Source organism: Chelon labrosus (assembly GCF_963514085.1).
Source record: "Chelon labrosus genome assembly, chromosome: 16".
Classification (NCBI taxonomy): domain Eukaryota; kingdom Metazoa; phylum Chordata; class Actinopteri; order Mugiliformes; family Mugilidae; genus Chelon; species Chelon labrosus.
In genome coordinates, this window is record NC_140349.1 from 1,372,293 (window position 1) to 1,389,536 (window position 17,244).

Below are 17,244 nucleotides of genomic sequence, written 5' to 3' on the forward strand. Positions count from 1 at the left end.
TGATCCATCCACCCATTCCCATTCCCATCCTTGAGATGTCCATTTTTTGGCTAGACCGATCCAGGACTCTTCATTCATACTCAGTTTGCTGACAAATTCCTAGTTGATGAGACAAAAAATAGTGTGTTGACTTTATCTGAAGGAAGAATTAAATGTGTTTTCTGAGAAGAAAACAATTAGAAAAGAATTAAGAAATATACTGTTCGTATAAATAAGACAAGCAACTGGTTACAGTGTGTCCTTTCAATGCATAAATTTTCATCACTGTTGAAAAAACTTCACCTTCTAATATTTACTTTTTAAGAAACTGTCTCATTCTTCATACTCATTCTTCATGCTAGTCTTATATTCATATATTCAAAATGGGCAGTAACAAATGTACAAAAAGTAAAAATAACTAAGTCCACAGTCTGAATTATTTAAATTATATTCAGGTGTTTGAAATGAGCCTCATGTACTTCATGCATAAAAACCTCAGAGGATCAATTCATTCAGGACCTCAAAGTTTTAACGACAAAAAATGTACTCAAAATCCAAACAGGAAGCAGTTCAGAAACACAAGTAACAGACTCACCCACCTGTTCCTCTTTGTTGTTTATGATCACCAGATCAGCTTCTTTACTCTGACAGTCTGTCCTGCTCTCATCCCAAGATTTCCACTGTGTAGATTTAAAGTAACAACTGCATCCAGATCGCTTCCATCCTCCAGGACACCACTTCCCTTAATATCAAACATGTTTTAAAGTCAGTAAAAGATCTTTCTTGTCAGTTACCTTTCCCTTTCAGGTTATTCACTCTATAAATACTTCATTTTAACTCAGGTTTTCTGTCTCATTCACAAATAACTTTCCCCAATGTAAATATCCATACAGGAATACTGAAACAGCATAAACAGTGATAATGAAAAGTAAAGATAAAGTCAGGTTAAAGGTGAACAATACTGATTATTACATTAGTTTAGAATATTTCCTCACCTTCAATCGTGTCTCTTAGCATCTTTACTTCATTCTGTAACTGGCTGTGATCTTGACTCAGTGTTTCGTATCTTCTCTGTAGGCGACTGTTGTTGGCTTCCAGGTCTTCAGAACAAAAATAGTTGATAAAACAGTAAAACCATATGAAAACATAAAGTTTTACAATGAAGTATGATCCTCTTTTGTCACCTTCAAACTCATACTTCAGTCTCTTTACTTCATCATTGTAAACTTTGACTATTTCATACCTGCTCTGTAGTGTTATTGGCTTCCAGATGTTTAGAACAATTAGAATCATTAAAACAGTAACACAAAATTAAAATAATCAGGAATAATATAAAGTGTGAAGTTCTATAGCATTTATATTTTTACTTTTCTTACCTAAAACTTTGGTCTTCAGCTGGTCTTTTTCCAGAGTAACCACAATATCTGGTCAGATTACAACAAAGCAAAACTATCAGACCATTCCCTTTTAAAATATACCCATAATTACATTTCATCCTGTGCAGTATTAAATATTATTGTCATATTTCTAAATCTGGAACTTAGTTACTTGATAAATTCACTGTTCTTTGACCTCCTTGAACCTCCTGTGTGTATTTAACTGATTCTACTTTTTCTGACTGAGATATTAAGCGAGAATATCAAGCAAACCAAAGTTATTTTGTTACAGAGCAGCTAATGTGGAAAATAATAAAATATTAAACATGGTGGAATAAACCTCCCTTACAGCGTATCACAAATCCAGCCAGAATCAGAAGATACAGCACTCCAAGTGTCACTTTAAATGCTCTGAAACCTCTTCTTTTCACAGCTGGGAGGTTTTTCTGGGTTTGTTTTCCTGCAGAAATACACAGAGAAATCAATTCATTAAAGAGATAATGCACACTCAAACAAGTTTGTGTGCTGTGAACTCAATAATATGACTGTATTGTGATGAAAAGCATCAGTGCTGATGTTAATATTGACATAAATAACTAAGTTCTATGAATCTGAATCATCTGTCTTTAACTCAGATGATGTTGGTCATAAAATCAGGATTTTAGCAGCAGCTTTGAAATGACTTTGAAGTAACTCCTGGTTAACATGTAGTTTTAAAGGACTGTGTTTCAGTGACTATTTCACAGTCTTTTCATTGTCTGACAACAGAAACAGAAATGTAACTAAAATAATTGGATTTAGGTTGAATTAAAATACAGTATATGTGAGCAAAGAGAGCAGGAGACAAGCAAACAGATGAGCAACTCCTTGTTCTCATTCAAAATAATACAGTGTCAGTGTACAAAAGTCAAACTAAAGACATAAAAGTTTAAAAATAACTTTAAAACTAATTCAAATACCTAAACACTAATCCTTAACACTAGCTTTTATTTTGATATGTTCATGATTTTCTTCTTACCAGCTCTTTGTAAACTCAGATCAGGGTGCTGCTCTCCATCGTCTAAGATCTCCACCTCTCTCTGCTCTCTCTCTCTTCCATCCTCATGGACCCCTCTGACATATTTCACCCTCAAATCTGCTGCAGCTTGAGTTTCTCTAGACATCTTGAGGCTGAAACTGTTTGACCAGGCTTCACTGTCTGACTTGTTTCTTTCTGATGAAGCACCTTTTAATAGACACTATTGAGGAAGTGGCAGCAGTGCAAAGCAAAGCTCAAACGGCTTTAAGAGAATCTGCATTACACTGGAATTAAACCTTCACCTTAAACTTTTACATACAGTACATAATATACACCACAACCAGAAAGTTATTATCATAAATCTTTATTTTTCCTGTTGACATAATGCAGAGATACAGAAGTTTAACTCAGCTGTAGCAGCAGTAAACATATAGATGCCTTTTTTAGTGACTGCTTTCACATCACACAGAGAACCAGAAGAGGAAACCAGTTATTCTGACACAGGAAATGTAATGTGTGACCTTTTAAGTGACTTATATTTTTACAGCAGAGAAACAGCATTCAACAAAATAACAGTTCATTTCGATTAAGTTGTTTTACAGTGAATTTCTTTGATAAGGCAGGAAATTTGCTCTTTTATTCTGGGTCCCTACACTGTACATCCCTCTATCATTAATGAAAGCAGGAAATCGAATTTCCTAGAGAATTTTTTTCCTAGAATTTTCATATTTCTGTATCATTGTCCTTGTTGGTTGCAACATGCTGCATAGGGTCAATGAGAATAATCAGTCTGTCCTGCTGCCAAGAACCTGCATGGCAGATATAATATTGTTAAAGTGGAAGGAAAATGATGATTCTCACATTCAAGTAAAGATGACTCTCTCTCTAAATACGCACATTTTATTTCAGTATATCTTTTCAAGGATTTTTTATGGAATTGACAGACGTCTAAAAACACAAGTGACATGCAAGTATATTTTCAGTCTGAACTGATCACACACATTATGGAAACAAGACACTGTACTCAAAGATGGAGTCTTTTCAAACTTTATATTCAAAGTTGGATAATCCAGAAGTATTTTCTCTGTTCCACCTTTGATTCCTGGTTTTTAAATCTACTTCTTCACAGGCTTATTAGTGTGTGTTTCCTGAAGCACACACTTCTCCTTTCAACTTTTCACTGAGCTTCATCACACAAACTAAAATAGCTTTTAAACGGTTACAAATTTTACATTTTCAGGGTTTAGAAATTCAAAAAATAATATCTGGTCTGCTGCTGTTTGACATGTTTTGTTATCATCACTTTGGCTGCAGTACCTCGGTTGACCTGCAGAAAAACTTTCTGGCAAAGCTGCTCTTTTAATTCAACACTGTAACTAAAGATCAAATTCAGCTTGTTCCTTCATATGTTCTTCACTTTGATAAACTCCATTTAGAATCAATATTTGTTCTGTGACATAAGAAGCAGTGCAGCTAAAAAACTGAACACAAAAATCCAACAAACTGAACTGACTCGGCTGAAGATTTGAACATTTCTGACTGAGTCGTTTTAACTGAACCTCATCACAGACTGAGAGAGTTCAAGGACAGTTTCTTCTGTCTATGGATTAATTCCCTTTGAATCAGTGTGTCGTAAAAAAGCAAACAGTTATTAAATAGGTGTAAAATGTATTGTTATTCTACTTTTCAACACATGGCTATATTAGTTTTAAATTGTAATTTTGATCACATTGTAAAGGAAACAGAAAACTGTCTTACATTTCTGTCAGCTGTGATCCATCCACCCATGTCCATTTCCATGTTTGTTCTTCTCTATTAACTTCTCTATTGGCTTGTAGACCGATCCAGAACTCTTTATTCATGTTCAGTCTGCTGATGAAATTCTAGTTGATAAGAGACAAAAACAGTTCCTCCATTTATAATCCAGCCTCCTAATATTACTCTATAGTAATATGATCTAATATCATCTTATCTGAAGGACATTTCATTTTTTTTTTTTTTTTTTTTGCAGATGTTTAATTTTTCTTTTTAGAATAAACCAGAAATACCTAAAGGATTAATGAACGTTAGAATCAGAATCAGAATCTGTTCAGACTCCTCCCCTCAGGCCAGCATTACAGAGCACTGTACGCTAAAACCACCTGCCACAAAGACAGTTTCTTCCCCCAGGCTGTGGCTCTGATGAACTCTGAGCAGTCACAGAGTGTGAGACCATTCACATGAACAATAATAATAACTCTGCACTATTGTATATACTCACTGTACAAACTCCTGGATATCTGCTCTCATCCTTTCTCTCAGTTTTTATTTTATGTGTACGGACTGGGATTTATCTTTTACACTTATTTAAGTTCTGTGTGTTTCTGTACAAGAGGTCAAAAGTTACTAGAGTCAAATTCCCTATATGTGCACACATACTTGGCCAATATAGCTGATTCTGATTCTGAATATTAGTTCAACCATTAACACATCTTTTTGTCTTTTTTTGAATAAATGAACCTTTATTTTTCTAACTCCGTCATGTGCCTATGCTTTATGTTGTGCCTCTTGAGCCGGGTTGTAACAGACATGAAACAAATTTACAGTTGAAAATATACATAATATTAAATGTGAGAACTTGAGGAGCTGTTCATTCAGGTCCTGAAAGCAGGAAGTAGGTCAGAAAGATCACTGATGGTTACATCAAAGATCACACACATTAACAAACTCACCCACCTGTTCCTCTTTGTTTTTTATGATCACCAGATCAGCTCCTTTATTCTGACAGTCTGTCCTGCTGTCATTCCAAGATTTACTCCCAGTGAATGTAGAGTAACGACTGCGGCCAAATCTCTTCCATCCTTCAGAACACCACTTCCCTGTCAAACATATTTAATTCAAACATATTTGTCATGTCAAATATTCTTAAAGACAGATTTCATGTATGAAATCCATAAGACTTATAGTTTCAATATTTACTTAAACACATTTCTTGTCCATCACATCTACCTGTCAGGTTGTTTACTCTCTGAATACTGTAATTTAACTACGTAGTTCTTTAACTGCGAAACAGAATAAACATGTAAAATCGCAAGTACAGATGCTGTCAAGTTATATGTGTAAAATTCTGATTTTTTTTTTTTTCAGTGTAAAACATTTTCTTACCTTCGGTCTCGTGCTTCAGGCGCTTTAGTCCCTTGTGTAACTGACTGTGATTTTTACTCAGTGTGTCATATGTCCTCTGTAGATGACTGTAGTTGGCTTTCATTTCTGGAGAACCATGATCAGTGGTGAAACAAGAAAACATGATAATTTAGAAGAAAAATAAAAGCACAGTGAGGATATAATATGATACTTTCTGTTTGTTTTCAACTTCAAACTTGTGTTCAGTTGGTAACTTCTTGTGATTTGTAGTTACAGTTAAATGTCCTCTGTTGCTGACTGTTGTTGGCTTGCATGTCTTGAGAAAGAAAACGGTAACACAAAAAAAAAAATATCAGGCAAACTAGAAAGTCTGAAGTTCTATCCCATGTAGTTTTAGACTTTTCTTACCTAAAAGTCTGGTTTTCAGCTGGTCTTTTTCCAACGTAACTGAAATATCTGGTCAGAAACAACAAAACAAATATCTGACAAAAAATAGTGAACCATTCCTCTTTAGAATAAAAACATAATTATGTTTCAACCTGAGCCGTATTAAATATGACTTCATACATTTTGGTTAATCCACTGTCCTTTTACCTCCTGTGTGGCTGTAACTGACTGAGCTCACTGTGATTCTACATGAGCGATCATGTGAGAATAGCAACCAAACCAAAGTTAATGGTCACTAAAACCAATTAGAGCATCTAATGTTGAATAGAAGATCCAACATGTTGGAATTAACCTCCTCACAGCGTATCACAATTACAGCCAGAATCTCTCCAAGTATCACTTTAAAAGCTCTGAAACCTCTTCTTCTCACAGCTGGGAGGTTTTCCTGGGATTGTTTTCCTACAGAAATACAGAGAAAATCCATTTGTTAAAGAGATACTGTTCACGTTTTGAGCTGTGGACTAAATAATATGACTGTATTGTGACGACAAGCATCTATGCTGATGTTGATATTGACATAAATACCAACTTTCTATAAACCTGAATTTCACTGTTTGAAAATGACTCAAAACGCCTCCTACAATCAATCAATCAATCAGTCAACTTTTATTTCCAGACTCATGGTCCAGTAAATACACATACTAACAACAGCACATAGACAAACAACAGGACAGTTAAAAAAGGCAATGATACCAGTGTTTCCACATGGATGACTGGTATCGCACAGTACTAAAACCAGGGTTTGACAACAGCATAATGATAAGGTTACATGAACCATTCAACCTGCAAATGAATTTGTACATTAGCTTTCTCAACAGTGCATGGAATGTGTTGACTCCTACCCTACAAAATAATTCACTTGCACTGCTCCACCTGGGTTTTTTAAGCAGTATACGCAAACCATCATTATAGGCAATCTGGAGCTTCTGGATACTAGACTTTTTAAACTTGGTCCATAAATGGGCAGTATATAGAGGAGTACAGTATGCTTTAAACAGGCTTATCTTAACTTGATCTGAGCACCAGTGGAATTTCCTAACCAGCATGTTAGCTTGTGCATATAACATGCTGCGCTGCTTATAGATGTCATGATCATCACACATTTGATCTGTGATGATGTGTCCTAGATATTTAGTTTTATTACCTACAGTTAAAGGTTGCCCTGCCAGGTGAAAAGGTGGAAAGATTAACTCCTTATCTCCTTTTGTTTTGCAGATCAGAAATAATGTTCAGTTTTGGAATGTCAGTCCTGACATAGAGCTGACAGTTTAGAACTTCTGTATTTCATGAAATATGTGTGAAGAAACAACGTTAACACCCTCGGTTCAAAGGTTGGGGGACATTGTGTCTACTGTAAGATCTCTGTCAGACAACAGACAGAGAAAAGAAAGACACTTTCTTTCTCTCACAGCTTAATCATTGTCTTTAACTCTTTAACTTGTGTGTGTAGTGATTTCATCAGATGCTGTTGGTCATAAAATCAGGATTTTATCAGCACAGAACAGCAGCTTTGGAATGACTGCTGTTAAACTTGTCTGAACGGACTGTGTTTCAGTGACTATTTCAGACTCTTCATTGTCTGACAACAGAAACAGAATGTAACTAAAATAAATTTTATTGGATTTGGGTTGAATTAAAATACAGTCTATGTGAGCAGAGAGAGCAGGAGACGAGCAAACAGATGAAAGTGTCCAACATTGAGCAACTCCTTGTTCTTATTCAGAATAATACAGTGGGGGAAGTTAAGTTCAGAGCTGGGGTCAAGTTCCACTTTAAGACTTTTTAAACTGTGGATCGTTTTATAATCTGTTCTGAGGTAATACTGACATTTGAACTGAAAGACATTTCAACATAAAGTGACCTGAAAATGACTCAGATAAGTTCATCATGTTTGTTCTTTACTTACAGGGACTAAAAAGAGTTGATAATGTAATATGGTCTTCTATATGATCCTCTACAAAAGTCAAACTAAAGACATAAAAGTAGTTCAAAACTAATTCAAATACCTAAACACTAATCCTTAACACCAGCTTTTATTTTGACATGTTCATGATTTTCTTCTTACCAGCTCTTTGCTAAACTCAGATCAGGGTGCTGCTCTCCATCGTCTAAGATCTCCACCTCTCTCTGCTCTCTCTCTCTTCCATCCTCATGGACCCCTCTGATATGTTTCACCCTCAAATCTGCTGCAGCTTGAGTTTCTCTAGACACACGGACGTAATTTGGGGGGGACACAGGGGACATGTCCCCTGCACTTTTTCAAAAGGCCGTTTTGATCCCCAGCACTTTTTACCGTCCAAAAACAATGTTACGTTATAGTAAACAGAGACACGTCAAGCACTAGGACCAAGCGGAAAACGGCCGCTCAAGCTGAAGCCTGTTTCCCTTAGTTTAGCCCCGCCCACAAGCTCCTCCATTGGCTCTGCCGTGTCTTGTGTGATTGGTCGTCCCCGCTGTCACTCCACCTTGCTGTCACACCGGTCTGCTAGTCTTTGGTCAGGAGTCCTTGTTAACCTGCTGCTGTAAGTTGGGCATTAACAAAACGCTAATAAAAAATTTCAATGGTTATCTGTTACACTAATTTCGAATCAAATGTAATACTTGACTACTTCCACTGAATAATGGACATTTGATTCAGTTTCTCTCCACCTGTGATGCCAGCTGGACCTGCCCACCACTGGGTGGTGCTTTGTAAATGAGCTCTGTTTACCATAGATTCCATAAATAAGTGTAACATTGGTGGAACTGAGCTGGAGTGAAGTTGACTAACAAGGTGAAACACACAATTGGGTGATAATGTTTTGCTATATGCTTTACAACCAGTCAAACCAAAAAAGGGAACATTCAACTTAAAAGTAGCAGAAAACTAGAAGAACTACTAGAAAACACAGTCAACTGTGTAAGGGAGTTTTTCCTTGCCACCGTTGCCTTCAGGCTGCTCTGGGGGTTTCAGGCCGGGTTTTTGTAAAGCGTCTTGAGACGATTTGTATTGTTATTGACGCTATATAAATAAAATTGAATTGAATTGAACTGAACTGAAAGATTAGAGTTTTATTAAAAATACTTGTGTCCCCCCACCTCTGAAATCAAACTTTCGTCCTTGTCTAGACATCTTGAGGCTGAAACTGTTTGACCAGGCTTCTCTGTCTGACTTGTTTCTTTCTGATGAGGCATCTTTTAATAGACAGTACTGAGGAAGTAGCAGCAGCACAAACCACAACTCAAACGGTTTTAAGACAATCTGCATTATGTTGCAGTTTCACACCTTTTACATACAGTACAATAAAATACAAGCAAAGCCCAGAGGTTGTTTGTAATCAACATACGTATAAATGCCTTTATTAGAGAACGCCTTCATATGAAACATAGAACCAGAAGAGAGAAGCAGTTGTTCTGACACAGGAAATGTGATGTGTGATCTATTGGTTATTGACATTTTTCTAGCAGGGAAACTAACAACATTCAACAACATAAGCATTTCAGTTCAGTTACAGTATGTGAAGTTGTTCTGACTGTATTTACACAGTGAGACTCTTTGATAAGGCAGGACATTTTATTAGTGCTCAGATATTGTTGCAAGTAATTACTGTGATATTTACGTCTTTGTTCTTGATCATTGTTCCATTTAGACCAGAGGTTAATTAAGGTTAGACTGCTATAAAACACTGGTCTGTTGAACACACCAACAACACTTCCACCTCCATGTATCTGGGGTGTTGAGCTGATAGCTCCACCCACTGCAGGTCCTTTCTGTCCTTTACCAGGCAGCTAGTGAACCACTCCCAGCAGCACTAAGTCAGGAGGCTCTCTATTGCTGACTGGTAGAAGTTGATCAGCAGGTGATGAGGGAGGTGAGCGTTCTTCAGCTTCCTAAAGAAAGTAAAGTCTGTGTTGGGCCTTCCCCACCAGAGGGTGGATGTATGTAGGCCAGGTGAGGTCGGCCAATATCAAGGAACTAAAGTTCTCTACTCTCTCTACCTTCTCCTCATGTATGTGGAGGGCAGAGTACTCAGTGCTCTTAGAAAACAATACAACAATGAGAGTTAATGTGAAGCACTGAAGAGATGTTGACTTCATCTCTGGATATATGTGACACAGAATGAATTAGCTTCACTGTCTGATTGTTTCTTCCTGAGTCAGGCAGCTTTCAACAGACAGTAGACAGGAAGTAGCAGCAGTGAAAACCACAACACAGGTAGCTGATCTACAATATGTGCATTACACTGGACATGAAACATTATACATAGACTACATTCAAATACAAGCAAAGCCAGAAAGTTGTTTGTAAAGTTTCTCCAGCTCATGTAATGTAGAGATACAAAGGTTTAACTCTATAAATGCATTTATTAGAGGCTGTGTTCATGTCTCACATAGAACCAGAAGAGAGAAGAGAGAGACTCTGATGTTCATTCAGGACATGTCAGAGTCTTTGGTCAGATTTCATTCAGTCAAACTTTGCACATCCCTCTGTCATCAATGAAAGCTGGAAATCTATTTCTCACAGATCCAGTTCTTTCCATATGAAGAGTAATATTCGCTTGTCGTCCATTGTCCTTGTCGATTGCAACATACTGCATAACTGTATTGTGGCTGTCCTGCTGCCCAGAACCTGCATGACAAATAAAATATTGTTTAAAAGGACTGAAAGTAATTATTCTCACATTCAAATAAAGCTGACTCTCTCCTTAAATACTTTAAATATGTTCAGTCTTTCTCAGAATGTTTTATGGAATTAGCGACATCCAAAAATACAAGTTATGGGTTCAAGTGTGGAATGATCATCTCCTGAATATTGGACATTGAACTTAATGATGGTGTTCATTCACTCATTCTAATTAAAACTGGATGTTCGACAAATTTTTTCTCTCTTCTTCCTCTGATTCATGTTTTTTAAGTCCACTGCACATGCTCAGTAGTGTCTCTCTTGCTTCTATTTTTGACTTCACTGAGGATCATCACACAAACTGAAATAAGTTTTAAATTGTAACAAATATTAAATCTGTGCTTTAAACATTCATAATAAATGAGTTATGTCTGATCTGCTGCTGTTTGAGGTGTTTTAGTTTACAAATATCACTTTTAAATATCTGTCTAGGAGGAAAATGTTTCCTGGGATTCAGATATTTTTGCTGCAGTACCTCAGTTGACCTACAGGAGAACTTGATGGTAAAGCTGCTCTTTTTAATCACTGTGACCAAAGATCAAATTCATTTTGCTCCTTCATATGTTGTGAAGAAACAGTGCAGCACGCTGAATTAACTCGACTAAATGTTAGAGTTGTTGTAACTAACTTTTCCTTTGATTCTGTTAGTTGTTAAAAAGCAATGAAGTATTAGATAGGTGTAACATTGTATTGATGTCAAAATGAAATGGTTATTTTGATAACAAAAACTCACCTTAGTGTCCTGCTCAGTGGTGATCCATCCACCCAGTTCCAGTTATTTCCTGTCTTCACCAGACCGATCCAGGACTCTTCATTCATACTCAGTTTCCTGACAAATTCCTAGTTGATGAGACAAAAATAGTTTCACTTATAACTCTGTATCTCTGTTACAGTAACATCATCTTTTGACTTTGTCTGAAGGAAGAACTAAATGTGTTGCAGCTGTTCAGCTCTTTGAGGAATGAATTAGAAACATGAAACAAAAACTACAAAGATTTAAAAAATATAATTTCAACCATGATTATCATTTTTTTTTTTTAATAAGTAGTTCTTACATGTCCTTTGAACACATGAATTTCCATTTGTGTTAAAAAATTGGTCCTATATTAATAATTGGTCTGATATTTCCTCTCATGAGAAACTGTCTCATCTCTTAGTTCTCATTCTTCATGCTAGTCTTATATTCTTATTATATATATTCAACCACTCTTCTTTTTCACAGTAAATGGGCAGTAATAAACCTACAAACACTAAATATAACTTTAAAGTCCACAGTCTGAATTATGTAAATTATATTCAGGTGTTTGATTTTAGCCTCATGTTATAGTTGATGAATAAAAATCTCAGAGGATCAATTCATTCAGGACCTGAAAGTTTTAACCTGACAAAGAAATGAATCAAACTTCAAACAGGAAGCAGTTCAGAAACACAAGTAACAGATCACTGGTAGTTACAACAAAGATCACACACATTAACAAACTCACCCACCTGTTCCTCTTTGTTGTTTATGATCACCAGATCAGCTCTTCTTCTAAGACAGTCTGTCCTGCTGCCAAGCCAAGTTTTCTGCTCAGTAGATTTAAAGTAACAACTGCATCCAGATCTCTTCCATCCTTCAGGACACCACTTCCCTTAATGTCAAACATGTTTTAAAGACAGATTTCATGTCACTCAGTATCAGACTGATAAGTCTTCGAGTTTCAATATTTAGTTAAAGATCTTTCTTGTCAGTCACTTTTCCCTTTCAGGTTGTTCACTCTATAAATACTTCATTTTAACTCAGGTTTTCTGTCTCATTCATAAGTAACTGTCCCCAACGTAAATATCCATACAGGAATACTGAAACAGCATAAACAGTAATAATGAAAAGTAAAGATAAAGTCAGGTTAAAGGTGAACAATACTGATTATTACATTAGTTTAGAATATTTCCTCACTTTCAATCGTGTCTCTTAGCATCTTTACTTCATCCTGTAACAGGCTGTTGTTGGCTTCCAGGTCTTTCGAACAAAAATAGTAGATAAAACTCAACTTTATTTATAAAGCACTTGAGATCTGGAAACAGTTAATACAAAAACAAAATAAAACAAACTCAATATTTTGTTGAACTATAAAGTTGTAAATTGGAACACAGTCATACTGTAGTGTTGTAATACAGATATTCTATTAAATTATTAGTAACTTTCCTTGATTTCAAATGATAAACAGTTAAATCTTCTTCAGCTGTCATATTTGCTCTGTGGCTTGCTGGTTATGTTTTAGTGAATTGCAACACATTAAGAAAAGGACCAACAGAATAATTTAGTCACAATCAAGAGTTACCTTCCTCCTTTTATAGTTTCAGTCTCACTATTTGCCATGTTTATTAAAAGCCCTTTAACATACTATTGTGTGTGTTGGTGTGTAGGTGTCATCATTTGTCAAAATTTCTTATTCAAGTCAAGAACAAAAGCAGATCAACAACAACTACTTTTGTTCTTCAGCTGGTAAAAGACAGTGTTCATTTTAAATTACTGTCAGAGCTGTGTCTATCACCCGTTCAGACCGTTAACATCCATCCTGACCAGTCTTAAAGGACAGCACATGTGACCTCCTTCCTTTGGTAGTGTGAACACACAATGAGTCCTGGGTCACATTAAAGACCACCTACTCAACAGGGCTGATCTGAGGAAGAGGAGTTTAACTCATTCATTCAACCACTGTTAGAAATGATCACATGAATCAGTGATGTCTGTTCATTAGTAATGAGAGCCTTTTAAAAGATTCTGGTCTTGAAGCTGAGAACCAAACTAAACTAGAAACTAAACTAGAAAATTCCTGCAGAAATGTTGACTGTGCCAATGCTGCTAGCTCTGCACGGTGTTGGGTTCTGCCTCCCTACTATAGAGCTGTAATGGGTTGAGGGGTCATAATGTTTTGGCACTCTGTGTCTGTGTGAATGTGCTCCTCTTCTGCTGCGTGTGTCAGCTCGTTAGGGTCCGGTTGTCATGGCTACCAGGGCCAGCTGCTGCTGAAGTCTCCTTCTGCCTCTCACCTCTGCCTGAGTCAGAGGGAGGTCCAAAAAAACTGGACCTCAGGATTAGGGGTCCGAACAAATGCTCATAAATCAAAAACTACAAGTCCTATCGGGAAAATGAACACATCGTGAGCGTCAGCCGCTTGTCCTCTACGATTTTGTGTATTTCCACGAACGTACTGTGAAAATTGTGGCCTCAGTCGATTGAGAAAGGCGAGGAGGGAAATTTATTTTGGACGAAAAATGGGTCTCAAATTCCACATACACACACATGGGGAAAATTTGAAAACTGGTCAGCGCACTCCTTGCTCGGAGGAGCCTGCAGTCCAAACCGTACGTTCCACACTAATCAAACCAACACCATCTGAAAGCCAATAAAAATCACTATGTTTTTACGTATTTTTCATCTCTGTACCTCAAAAACTGTGGCCACCCCGTAAGATTTAAACTTTTTTTCCCAGAATTTTGTAGAAACTCTGACGTTAGAGTGCGCGTTAGAGTGCGGCCATAGGGATCCATTATAAACCAGAATTTTTTCTGATTTTTCCAAAATTTCACCAAAACGTAAACTTCGACCCTGACCAAACCGTAAAAGATATCGAAATGGCGTTTTCAGGAAAATAAAGCTACACTTCCTGTGCTTTGTACAAACTTCCAATCATTTTTCTACTGCAAAGCATGGCTGAGTAATCGCTCAACAAAGCGAAGGTGGTCATTTTGGAATGTTGGCGATATTTCGGGCTTCTCCATTCATTTCAATGGGACAAAACGCCCGTATTTTCATAGCACGTAGTCATAGCACACTTGTCTCGATTAAGGCGCACACTAACCATGCAGCAGCACACCTGACTTGGCTTAATCATCTTTTGTCACCTTCAATCTCATCCTTCAGTCTCTTTGCCTCATCTTGTAAATTTTGAGGGTCTTTTATACCTGCTCTGTAGCTGAATGATATTGGCTTCCAGATGTTTAAAACAACAACAATCATTAAAACAGTAACACAAAATTAAAGTAATCACGAATACTATAAAGTGTAAAGTTCTATTGCATGTATATTTTTTACTTTTCTTACCTAAAACTTTGGTCTTCATCTGGTCTTTTTCCAGAGTAACTGAAATATCTGGTCAGAATACAACAAAACAAAAATATCAAACCATCCCCGTTAAAATAGACCCATTATTTTGTTTCATCCTGTGCAGTATTAAATATTATTGTCATATTTCTGAATCTAGAACTTAGTTACTTGATAAATCTACTGTTCTTTAACCTCCTGTGTGTATTTAAGTGACTTTACTGTTTCTGACTGATATTAAGCGAGAATATCAAACAAACCTAAGTTATTTCCATTAAAGAGCAGATAATATGGAAAATAATAAAAGATCCAACATGGTGGAATAAACCTCCTCACAGCGTATCACAAATCCAGCCAGAATCAGAAGATACAGCACTCCAAGTGTCACTTTAAATGCTCTGAAACCTCTTCTTTTCACAGCTGGGAGGTTTTTCTGGGTTTGTTTTCCTACAGAAATACACAGAGAAATCAATTTATTAAAGAGATAATGCACACTCAAACTAGTCTGTGAGCTGTAAACTAAATAATGTGACTATTGTGATGAAAAGCATCAGTGCTGATGTTAATAGTGACATAAATACACAAGTTCTATAAATCTGAATTTCATTGGTTGAAAACAGCTCGAAACTGAACTGTCTGTTGCCGGAAGAAAGCACTGAGAGCATAGAGAAGCACTGAACGAAGAGAGTTCAGTTTCCCCAAGATGGCGCCCACCTGGATATGCGAGCCAGACATGAACGGTACTGTGTTCCTTTTTTAATAAACTGCCTGTATACTTGCAAAGTTCTCAATGCTTCGGTTTACATGGAGAGACCCTAGTTATGCTACCGTGTAAGTGTGGTGATATTGTGAGCCTTGTTAGTGGTATAGAAATAGCGATTTCTTTTTATGTGTAGGTGTGCCCCGAAGGCTAGCGTTATACGCTAAATAGTGGTTTGCAAGAAAACTGGTCACATTTGACTAACAAAACAAATGCATGAAAACAAATACCAGAGAACGGTCGAACTCGGTACACATGTGTTATTAACCCCAGGTTCATTTTGCGCCGGAGTTCCCCTTTAAGTTCAGAGCTGGGGTGAAGTTACTCTTTAAGACTTTTTAAACTGTGGATCGCTCCATAATCTGTTCTGAGGTAATACTGACATTTGAACTGAAAGACATTTCAGCATAAAGTGACCTGAAAACGACCCAGATAAGTTCATCGTGTTTGTTCTTTACTTACAGGGACTAAAAAGAGTTGATAATGTAATATGGTCTTCTATATGATCCTCTACAAAAGTCAAACTAAAGACATGAAAGTAGTTCAAAACTAATTCAAATACCTAAACACTAATCCTTAACACCAGCTTTTATTTTGATATGTTTATGATTTTCTCCTTAGATTAGATTAGATTAGATTAGATTCAACTTTATTGTCATTACATATGTACATGTACAGAGCAACGAAATGCAGTTTAGCATCTAACCAGAAGTGCAATAGGCAGTAATTACCAGCTCTTTGTAAACTCAGATCAGGGTGCTGCTCTCCATCGTCTAAGATCTCCACCTCTCTCTGCTCTCTCTCTCTTCCATCCTCATGGACCCCTCTGACATATTTCACCCTCAAATCTGCTGCAGCTTGAGTTTCGCTAGACATCTTGAGGGCTGAAACTGTTTGACCAGGCTTCACTGTCTGACTTGTTTCTTCCTGATGAGCCATCTTTTAATAGACAGTACTGAGGAAGTAGCAGCAGCACAAACCACAACTCAAACAGCTTTAAGACAATCTGTATTATGTTGCAGTTTCACACCTTTTACATACAGTATAGTAAAAGAGGTTGTTTGTAATCTTTTAATGTTTCTTGTTCTCTGAATGCAAAGAAAGAAAAGTTTAACTTATAGCTGTAGCATCAACATACGTATAAATGCCTTTATTAGAGAACGCCTTCATATGAAACATAGAACCAGAAGAGAGAAGCAGTTGTTCTGACACAGGAAATGTGATGTGTGATCTATTGGTTATTGATATTTTTCTAGCAGGGAAACATTCAACAAGATATACAGTTCAGTTACAGTATATGAAGTTGTTCTGACTGTGTTTACACACAGTGAGACTCTTTGATAAGGCAGGACATTTTATTAGTGCTCAGATATTGTTGCAAGTAATTACTGTGATATTTACGTCTTTGTTCTTGATCATTGTTCCATTTAGACCAGAGGTTAATTAAGGTTAGACTGCTATAAAACACTGGTCTGTTGAACACACCAACAACACTTCCACCTCCATGTATCTGGGGTGTTGAGCTGATAGCTCCACCCACTGCAGGTCCTTTCTGTCCTTTACCAGGCAGCTAGTGAACCACTCCCAGCAGCACTAAGTCAGGAGGCTCTCTATTGCTGACTGGTAGAAGTTGATCAGCAGGTGATGAGGGAGGTGAGCATTCTTCAGCTTCCTAAAGAAAGTAAAGTCTGTGTTGGGCCTTCCCCACCAGAGGGTGGATGTATGTAGGCCAGGTGAGGTCGGCCAATATCAAGGAACTAAAGTTCTCTACTCTCTCTACCTTCTCCTCAT

General features: G+C 36.9%; 3 protein-coding genes across 4 annotated transcripts in view; 1 reads left to right on the forward strand and 2 right to left on the reverse strand.

Annotated features, from left to right (window-relative positions):
• Nucleotides 1-17,244, forward strand: part of col14a1b (collagen, type XIV, alpha 1b) — a 163,275-nt gene that overhangs the window by 112,770 nt on the left and 33,261 nt on the right. The window lies entirely within an intron of this gene.
• On the reverse strand, nt 4,501-8,365 carry LOC311500917 (C-type lectin domain family 4 member A-like). The gene is made up of 3 exons (XM_084562553.1): nt 8,009-8,365; nt 6,314-6,342; nt 4,501-5,231 (listed from the first exon to the last, which is right to left on the reverse strand). Exons 1-3 carry the CDS (start codon nt 8,185-8,187, stop codon nt 5,056-5,058), a joined length of 384 nt encoding a protein of 127 aa, XP_084418679.1. The 5' UTR covers nt 8,188-8,365; the 3' UTR covers nt 4,501-5,055.
• On the reverse strand, nt 9,239-16,521 carry LOC311500918 (C-type lectin domain family 6 member A-like). The gene is made up of 4 exons (XM_084562554.1): nt 16,185-16,521; nt 14,970-15,140; nt 12,051-12,237; nt 9,239-10,552 (listed from the first exon to the last, which is right to left on the reverse strand). The coding sequence occupies exons 1-4, from the start codon at nt 16,390-16,392 to the stop codon at nt 10,435-10,437; spliced, it is 684 nt and encodes a 227-aa protein (XP_084418680.1). The 5' UTR covers nt 16,393-16,521; the 3' UTR covers nt 9,239-10,434.

Coding starts and splice junctions, on each gene's coding strand:
- LOC311500918 (XM_084562554.1), bottom strand. CDS start 16,392: ATGGCTCATCAGGAAGAAACAAGTCAGACAGTGAAGCCTGGTCAAACA. Junction 15,141..16,184: donor TCTGAGTTTACAAAGAGCTG/GTAATTACTGCC, acceptor GTATTTCTGTAG/GAAAACAAACCCAGAAAAAC. Junction 12,238..14,969: donor TTCCATATTATCTGCTCTTT/AATGGAAATAAC, acceptor TTTGACATTAAG/GGAAGTGGTGTCCTGAAGGA.
- LOC311500917 (XM_084562553.1), bottom strand. CDS start 8,187: ATGTCCCCTGTGTCCCCCCCAAATTACGTCCGTGTGTCTAGAGAAACT. Junction 6,343..8,008: donor CTGAGTTTAGCAAAGAGCTG/GTAAGAAGAAAA, acceptor GTATTTCTGTAG/GAAAACAATCCCAGGAAAAC. Junction 5,232..6,313: donor CCCAGGAAAACCTCCCAGCT/GTGAGAAGAAGA, acceptor TATGTTTGACAG/GGAAGTGGTGTTCTGAAGGA.